Genomic DNA, 9,942 nt, shown 5'->3' with positions numbered 1-9,942 from the left:
GTGCCAAAGCAACCATGTCGTTTAAAAAACAACTATCGTGATAGTATTAAGGTTCAAATTCATATGATAGCTTGTTCAGAGAACAATCAGGGTGGTCTTGTTTTTGGAGATAACTAAAACGTGTTATCTCCGAATAGGCTGTTTCATGAATCTGAACCATATAATTAGAACGGTAAATTTGCTTTTTAAACGGACTTGTTCCCGTTACTTACGTCGGGGCTATTAGCAGTAAACATTATAACCACTGCATAAAGGAAACAATACCTTTTGTTTAACAGATTAGGGTCCGAGCCCGAAAAAATCACCTGAAATAATTCATACTATAACTAAGTGCTAATCATTATATCTAAATGTCTTTATGCAGACTTTTTTATGCAGCTAGTGAGCTAGCTAGATTTGACCACGTCAAAAACTGCTATATAAATATTAAAGTTCAATGCTATTCAAACAAAAACATTTATTTGATAACAATTTTATACACAAAATATAATTTTAATTCTACAAACAAATAACAACAATTCTTTGATTCGTGTCCCTTCGGGATAGTTGAACACAGATCTAATCTCACAGCAGTAAGTCAACAATGCACTTTATGTCAACGTAACAAGGTACAATTGTATATAACCAACAAAATTTTGTAACATACCTAATTAACGATACAGTGAAAATTCCGTAGGCACGTGTTATTCTAGGTACACCTTGCTAAAAATATTTATACCTAACCTAAGGTATTTGTCGTCATGATTTCCTAAAAGTGAAATGATGGAGCATATCTTTTAGTTCCTTGTCAAATTAATCCACCCGATTGTTCAATATCCATGTAGAATATTTTTTAAACGAAGGTTGTAACTACAAAGTGGTAAAAGGAACTTCGTATTCATATGAAAATCATCCTACTGGTATATATTCGATACTTTTTTATGAATTAGTTATTTTATTTTCATGGTTCTCCTTCTAGTTGTATCACAACAATACCGCTTATATATGTATTCGATACTTTTTTATGAATTAGTTATTTTATTTTCATGGTTCTCCTTCTAGTTGTATCACAACAATACCGCTCATAGTATAAACATTAAACAAAGCAATTGAAATGATTTTTTTCTCATATATATCTGGTTAATTCGAAATAAAACGTTAAAAACTGATGTACATACTACATTATACAATCATATGGATTCGGTTGGGCCCTACAGTAGCAGTAACTTCAGTTTTAAATTCTGAAATGATCAATGACTGTGGTGTTAGCGAAGGTCTCCGTTATAACTCGAGCATTTTGTTTTTGTATGTCCGGATGTTCTCCTCTACAGGTCGCAATTCTCAACCGATGTTCGTAAAATCTTGTGACCAGATTCTCCGATTAAATAGCTGTTTTTTCGATCCAGATTTTAAATTTGTCAAAATACGGAATTAAGTGCCAATAGCATCTACAAAGGCGCTGCAATGGAGTTCACTGTGACGACTCAACCAAGTATGACTATGAGCCCATCAGACGGCTCGTCTGCTCGTTTGCTGACTATCATATAAAAAAAAAGTATTTTTCACTATTACATTTTCTAACCCTAACGCGAGGTCTACAGCTCACCGAGCTACTTAACTAGTATTAAAATGATTTGTTAAGTTGTATCCAGACGAGACAATTTTTCGCCAATCTGATGAAATTTTCCGATCGAACAGGGCCGCGCGGACGCAAATACCAATTTGATTCCCCGATCACATCAGCAGGTGCGGACACAAAAATGCCAATTTTCATAGTAGAAGTCAAATTGGTGATCTAATTTGTGTACGTGTGGACGCTAGATGAAATTGACCAATTATTTTCCTGAACAAATCGACTGATTTCGTCAGTCGCGTCTGAATACCCCTTTAGCTTCGTCTTCAGGTCACAAGCTCTTCGCCTTCCTGTCTTTCAACAGGCTACTGATAAAGAACTCGCCAGCTCTGTATGAGGATCTAACCAGTGGCCCACTGGCCGTATAAAGGAACCCTAGTTCGTTGCCTCTGCGTTCCCAGTGCTTGAATTTGGCGGGGGTCACGTATTCGAACACTTTGAGGTGGCGCTTGGTTGGCTGCATGTATTGGCCGAGAGTGAGGCAGTCTACGCCAACGGAGCGAAGGTCTGGAAGAGGAATTTAGAATAAATTGTATATACAGTTGCCAATCACATGTATGTATGTATGGATGTATACAGATGTCAACCACAACACAAGGAAAAAGTCATATTTGATTCTCACAATGAGCTCTTTCATTTGATATGTAACACGATATAGTTTGAAAGACTTTATTTTTTAATTTTTATCATTTACGGGAGATAGCGGCCCCCGTGTTTAAAATTCATTTGTTTGCGTTACATGTCCGTCTTTGGGACACAAACTTGCATGTGTGCCAGATTTCAACATAACTGGTCCAGTAGTTACTGAGAAAATAGGCTGTGACAGACGGTCAGACAGACAGACGCACGAGTGATCCTATAATGGCCCCTCTACACGATGGGCCAACACCGGCCACTCCAAGGGACGCAGCCATGCGGTAGAATGAGATAGCAATATCACTTGCTCCCTCTCACGCATAAATACGTCCCTTGGATGACCGGCGTTAGCTCCTCGTGTAGAGGAGACATAAGGGTTATTTTTTTTTCCTTTTGAGGTACAGAACCCTAAAAAGTGATAAGTGTAACGGTCTATGGATTGAAGTTTGGGTGGACAATGAAGATGATTTATTATTATGTATGTACTTGAAAATGACCACTTTACCTTTCATGGTCTGCTCGACTTGCTCATCTGTCTCGCCGAGGCCCAGCATGATGGACGTCTTTGTAACAAGATCCGGGTTCATTTCCTTGGCCGTTTCTAGCACTTTCAGCGTTTGCCGGTACCTGTATAAAGTGCATTGTTATCATTACACGGGTCAAAATTCTTTTCGTTTTCTTGTTTTTCATTGACAATTTGTAACTTTTATAAGTGAAATTTGTAGTACATAAGTAGCATTAATGTTAATGAATGACTATGTTTTCAGATAGGTAGGTTTAGACATAATTAAGCATACCGGGAGTGGCCGTAACATGAGCAAATAATTAAAACATAGATTGTACTCCTCAAACGGTGACACTTTTGTTCAACAACTTTTAAAATTATGAAGTATTTAGACTCCCTATTTTTCATACAAAATAAATATTATATTCAATGGACGCCATCGCCACGCCATATCACTGTGTTTGACGTTGCTTGTTAAGCCTTAAACATAACAAAATTCGCAATACATTGCGTCTTTGAATAACCTTTAAAGTGTATTAAAAATCAAACTACAAGTTATTTATTTTCAAAAGTCGCTGAACAATTTTTTGATCATATTACAGGCCACACCCGGTATGTGCGTATAACCGTTTGATAACTGCGCGAGACAATTTTGTAAACTACAGGTGAAATTTTCACAGATGATGTATTTCTGTTGCCGCTGTAACAGAAAATACTAAAGACAAAATAAAATAAATATTCAAGTGGGGCTCACATACAACAAACGATTTTTTTGTCGTTTTTTGCGTAATGGTACGGAACCCTTCGTGCGCGAGTCCGACTAGCACTTGGCCGGTTTTTACCATTTGGGTACGGAGCCCTGAAAAGTAACAGAGCTCACCCCGCCCTCCGGTCCCGGACGAAAGGCGTCAGTCTCTCCACGGTCTCGATGTTGTGCGCGAACACGTCCAGACCGCAGTTGGCTATACTGTCGATACAGTCGCGGTTCCCTCTGAAGTCGGGCACTAGACATTCTACTAGTATCTCCCTGTTCCTGTAAAAGTCACAGAGCTGACCCCGCCCTCCGGTCCCGGACGAAAGGCGTCAGTCTCTCCACGGTCTCGATGTTGTGCGCGAACACGTCCAGACCGCAGTCGGCTATGGTGTCGATGCAGTCACGATTCCCTCTGAAGTCGGGCACTAGACATTCTACTAGTATCTCCCTGTTCCTGTAAAAATCACAGCTCACCCCGCCCTCCGGTCCCGGACGAAAGGCGTCAGTCTCTCCACGGTCTCGATGTTGTGCGCGAACACGTCCAGACCGCAGTCGGCTATGGTGTCGATGCAGTCACGATTCCCTCTGAAGTCGGGCACTAGGCATTCTACTAGTATCTCCCTGTTCCTGTAAAAGTAACAGAGCTCACCCCGCCCTCCGGTCCCGGACGAAAGGCGTCAGTCGCTCCACGGTCTCAATGCTGTGCGCGAACACGTCCAGACCGCAGTTGGCTATAGTGTCGATGCAGTCACGATTCCCTCTGAAGTCAGGCACTAGGCATTCTACTAGTATTTGATAAGGTATTTTTTGTGGCAATAAATATTTTTCTGATTCTGATTCTGATTCTGATAGTATCTCCCTGTTCCTGTAAAAGTAAAAGAGCTCACCCCGCCCTCCGGTCCCGGACGAAAGGCGTCAGTCGCTCCACGGTCTCAATGTTGTGCGCGAACACGTCCAGACCGCAGTTAGCTATGGTGCCGATACAGTCGCGATTCCCTCTGAAGTCGGGCACTAGTATCTCCCTGTTCCTGTAAAAGTAACAGAGCTCACCCCGCCCTCCGGTCCCGGACGAAAGGCGTCAGTCGCTCCACGGTCTCAATGTTGTGCGCGAACACGTCCAGACCGCAGTTGGCTATGGTGTCGATACAGTCGCGATTCCCTCTGAAGTCGGGCACTAGGCATTCTACAAGTATCTCCTTGTTCCTGTAAGAATAACTGGGTTAAACTCAAAACCACGTTCAGGTCTTTCCTGTGGACGTACAAAAAGTTAAGGGTTAGTATGAACACACAAGTTTTCTCTCCTGTGCCTGGTAGTTAACAGCTTGGGGGCATGTAGGTAATGATTTTATCATACTTATCCGAATAACAGGAGTACCCTTTCATGTTGATAAGGGTTAAATAAGAAAATTAGCCTTTATAGCCCTTAAATTTTGGGTATGCCCACAGGAAATACCTGAACATGGTTTTGAGTTTGACCCAACTAAACTAGAGCGTTTTTTTTACATTTTGATTTTGTTATGATACGATTTGCAATGCAAATCTATTGGCACCAATAAGTGCGAGTGTGATGCCTCATGACACGACTCCTAGTGCATTTAGCGCGCACCGATCAGCGTGTGCCACTATCAAACGACTTTTTGAAATAGCATTAAATTTTAGAAGAGCATTCAAGTAACATATATCTGTCGGCGGCCGATCGTAAGATCAGGCAGATCGTAATGTTCCTGTGTATTGTTTTGAGGATAGTCACATTAACTCTTTTCGTCCTGATGGTCATCTATACCAACCACCTATTTACATACATCCCCTTCAAAATTTTTAGTCAATTTTCCATACATCCCCTTCAAAATTTTTAGTCATTTTTGAAGGGGATGTAAGTAAATAGGTGGTTGGTATAGATGACCACCAGGACGAAAAGAGTTAAACCAATACATAGGTAGGATAGGTTCGTTAGGTTCAATTCAATTCAATTCAATTCAACTCAGGTTGCTTCAGTCAGATGCCCGAAGGGCAAACTGCCCAGAAATAGGAGCCCGTCGACTCAGGGAACGAGTCAAAGATTTTCACGTTTCACGATATGCCTAGGAATTTCACGATATGCCTGATCTTACGATCGGCCCGGCCGCCGACATATCTATGACTGATACTAGTGATCGTTGCTAGAAATTGTACTTAATGCAAAGAACTCTGAACTGAAGTCGTACCTCAGATAAGTTTTACGAAAGATACAGTAAAAAAAATTAATTCCCGGCCCATGCATTTTTGTACCTTCTCACAGTGACAATAGTATGAGGTCTCTAGCGACTTTCATATTAATTGTCAATGTGACAAGGGGGCTATTCATAAATTACGTCATTTCAATTTAGGGGGGGGGGGGGTCTGGGCATCGGATGACGGTAGCATGAAGTAGGAGGAAATGGGGTCATTTGAAGCATGATTTTTGGATGATTATAGGGGGGGGGGTCAAAAATCGTCAAAAATCGATGACGTAATTTATGGACAGCCCCAAGGTAGGAACGGGTCGGAAATTAAATTATTTGACTAGCTGCGATTCTGCATGGAGAAATTATGAATGAATTCATTAATAAATTCGCCATGCACTTTTACGGCTGATGGTATAAGTGTATATAAATTGAAAAAGAAACAAACATAATATTCGTAACATTTGTACTTACTGTCTTTTTATTTCCCTAACTGTTTCTGCGAAATGAGCTGATCCTCCATCCGGCAAATCTGTGAAACCATAAAATAAGATTTGTTGTACATCAGTAGGTAGGTAAATAATTTTAACATTGGCATTTTTTTTATAAAATGGTTCAATCCGAGTTCAAGTCTGCCACCTGGGCAAGTCTCCCGGGCCCCTCCTATTAAGTAGTTAAACTTTTATTAATTAGAGAGATTTAGAAAGGTTTAAAAAATCTGCATATAAGTACTGTACGTTTTCATATATGCTTGGATAGTATACTCACACACTCGAGCGCAGAGTAACTAGATCAGTACCCCAAACGCGTTAGTTCCGCGTAGCATTTTATTTATTTTACTTTATTACGTACACTAAACAGACATCGTACAATATCATGGGTAATATATTTGCACATTATGGCTTAAATCTAGCACGAGATCCAAAACAAGTGTACACAGCATGTTTTACAATTGAGCGGAAATATTACAAACTAATTAACACCATATTATAGCTACAGTGAAAAATATCAGAGAAGAAATAACTATCTAAACATTACAATATAACGAGTAACGAACTTTACATTAAATTATAAAGACTCTTAAACATCACAAATGAAACAAACTTAAAAGAGGATTAAGGCAGATGTCATCAGTTAAGTGGGAGAAGAGGAGAAGAGGACGGCAGCCAAGCACTTCCTACACCTAGCGATGTGAGGGTCAAAAATATTAAATTATAAAAAGATTAAAAATATTCCCGATCGCATTTTTCCCCACTCGCGTTAGTTCCGCGTAGCATTATTCCCGGTCGCATTTTTCCCCACTTTTCATGGACGTCACACTAAATTAATAGGTTAGGTAGGTTAGGTTCGTTAGGTAGCTTCAGATGCCCGAAGGGCAAATCGCCCAGAAATAGGAGCCCCGCGAAGCGGGGCTCTGTCTAAGTTGTGAACCAACGCTACGCGGAACGCGGAACTAACGCTAGTGGGGAAAAATGCGATCGGGAATAATGCTACGCGGAACTAACGCCTTTGGGGCACTGATCTAGGTACTTCGAGCGCACTCGAGCTGCGTACATCGCTGTCATTGCCATTGTTATATGTCGACAACTGTTACTTATTACACTGTGATATTACCGTCTCTATCGACTGAGGTCAGCACGATGTACCCGAGGCCCCACTGCGCGACGGCGGTGGCCGTGTTGCGCGGCTCCAGCGGGTCCAGCGCCGGCGGGGCGCGCGACGTTTTCACTGAGCAGAACATACAGCCTCGCGTACATGTGTCACCCATGAGCTGTCGAATGGAATAATAGTAGATTATTGTCGAGGCTCGGTAGTAGCTACTTGCAGGCTGAGGATTCGTTTTGAATCCGAAGCCAACAAGTAGCCTTCCAGCCGAGTCATATATAGTGCTTTTCTCAAAAATGGTGCAAGAAATATAAATACCATTTTACAAAAGCAACGTTCCTACGTATATATTTTCACAGAAAAAAGCCCTTGCCGCCTTTTTATTTTTTTAATAAAAAAATAGAAGTGTATTTTTCTGCCCAAAATACTATTTGAGACAGCTAAATAGTCGCGGTACTAATCATCTGTTTGGCTGTTTAATGGGCCTGTGCCTTCATTTGATATGGCCATTTCAACTTTTAAAAAGTTTGGGACTCGACTAATAATGGAATTTGTATGCAACATTGCAGTCCCAAAATCGAGACTGCAATATTTTTAACTTTTTAATTTTTGACTGACCCTAAACTACGCGCTTAGCGACCTATGTTTTAGACGGCAATGTCGACTTTGCCGTCCATTTTTGAGAAAATAAATATTATGAGATTTATGAGACAGTCACACATAACCCATTCCCACGGTAAACTCAATAACGCTTGTCTTGTGCAGTGCCGTTTTTACCATAAGGACACACAGGGCCCCATCCTAAGGGGGCCCTGAAGGACAGACAAAAAACAGTATAATTGATTACCCATAATAAATAGAAGATCATTGTAGAAAAATGTTAATTTGATTAGCTTTCTTTACTCATTGAGTGTTATCTTCGTTTTTGTTAGATTTTTAGTACAAAAATTACCATAATTGTAGCAGTAGACATGCCCTGCTTGCCCCCGCTCCAACATTCCCCGATGTTTGGACAGCGGGCCTCCTCGCACACTGTACTCAGCTTCAGGCTACGCAGTTGCTCCTTCACCTCGTTGAACTTTGACCCTGTAATAATAGTGTACAGAAACAATTAAATGTTTGCTTTGAGTACATAGTAACATCATAAGATATAAATGATAAGAGTCTTCCGACTGGTACACGCAGAAGACGTAATTAGCTGTAATTAGTTGTGTATATAGCACTTTATCAATGTTTTTCTTAATTTTTTGTTTTTGACAAAGTGTCATTAGAAGTAAAAGTACAATAATTTCACTGAAACAAAACATATTTTCTTCAAAATGTTTTGCTTGGGCTTTGATACACAAACACAAATGATTGTTTTTTTTAATTATCAACTATATTGACAGTAGAAAATCTTATCAACATATTTTGAGCCACCCTGTAAATTGTATACCTATATTTCATCAAACTCTGCATTTAGTGTATGTAAAGCACGATTTTTCTAGGGCAATGGTGCCATCATATAGCGGCCATCTCCATACAAAATAATATGGCTAAATATGGATGTTGTAGTATTTTGTATGGAGACGGTCACTATATCACGGTACCGCTATCCTAAGAAACCAGAGCTTAACACAACATGATCTAATCGATAATAGCTATCCTATATCAATCTGACATTTGAAATACATTACAAGTTTTGTTTTTTTTTTTTTTTTTCGAGTAACGAGGACTCATAATCACAATAATATACAATTAAATTAAAATTACATTAAACAAAATAAATAACATTAACATATACTATTCCAAATACTACGCACAACACAACAAATATTATTTTAAAACATGCCGGTCGCAACAATGCCGCATGTAGGGGCAGTCGACTCTGTCGGCAATCATGGCCAGGACGGCATTGGGGCTAGCTCGCACCCTACGGACCAAGGCGGCGCCACGCGCGCGCATGCTCGCGGAGAAACACGCAGTGCGCGCCTCCGCGAACATGCCCGACGCGCTTATTACCATTACATGTATTACCATTCTTTTTCTTACTCGCGGTTTCCCGGCATTTTTCCACGGCTCATAGGAGCCTGGGGTCCGCTTGAGAACTATAAGTTATAACTATCAGAAGCATATTTACTTAGGAAAGCTATAATTTTAAAAATGTAGTTCCTAAATACCTGTTGGTATGGAGGTCTTCAACCACGGTGGAAGCCTCAAACGCTCCTGCTCTCCCTTCTCCCGTTTCAGTTTCCCTTCATACTCGTCCCAGTCCTTCGGTCTGTCCTCCGCTATGAAATCCGACAGCCCTGGTCCCTCACGGAGCTTCTCTCTTATTGCCTCCAGCTTCGCCGTGTGCTTGCATCTCTGAAACTGTGTAAACAAAATCGTTGTAAAAACAAGGTGATATTTCGTCACATAATCTGCGACGCTCCGCAGAAATAACTAGGATAATAAAAATAGGTTATACTTCTGGATTTCGGCTGACCAAACATGATTTTATCGAATTACGAAACATGTTTTTCGTATTGAATTTATTTGCGCATCTACGTAATAACACTCAGCTTCCGCTCAGCTGAGGTTCAACTTCATTTTGATTTGACGACTTTGACGTCTTTGACTTTGACGTTTGAGTTTGACGTTCGACATT

At 40.5% G+C, this 9,942-nt stretch overlaps 1 protein-coding gene across 2 annotated transcripts; it reads right to left on the bottom strand.

Annotated features, from left to right (window-relative positions):
- Positions 1-442: 442 nt before the first annotated feature.
- LOC134666799 (lipoyl synthase, mitochondrial) lies at positions 443-9,896 on the bottom strand. 2 transcript variants are annotated; one of them, XM_063524097.1, is made up of 8 exons: positions 9,763-9,896; positions 9,473-9,665; positions 8,266-8,399; positions 7,323-7,479; positions 6,183-6,240; positions 4,558-4,710; positions 2,754-2,875; positions 443-2,119 (listed from the first exon to the last, which is right to left on the bottom strand). In XM_063524097.1, exons 1-8 carry the CDS (start codon positions 9,808-9,810, stop codon positions 1,884-1,886), a joined length of 1,101 nt encoding a protein of 366 aa, XP_063380167.1. In that variant the 5' UTR covers positions 9,811-9,896; the 3' UTR covers positions 443-1,883. The 2 variants fall into 2 exon arrangements, with proteins under 2 accessions (XP_063380167.1, XP_063380166.1); XM_063524096.1 differs by lacking the exon at positions 4,558-4,710 and adding an exon at positions 3,634-3,786.
- Positions 9,897-9,942: the final 46 nt, after the last annotated feature.

This window comes from Cydia fagiglandana, chromosome 8 (assembly GCF_963556715.1).
Source record: "Cydia fagiglandana chromosome 8, ilCydFagi1.1, whole genome shotgun sequence".
In the NCBI taxonomy this organism is placed as follows: Eukaryota; Metazoa; Arthropoda; class Insecta; order Lepidoptera; family Tortricidae; genus Cydia; species Cydia fagiglandana.
This window is presented reverse-complemented; position numbering and strand designations above follow the sequence as displayed.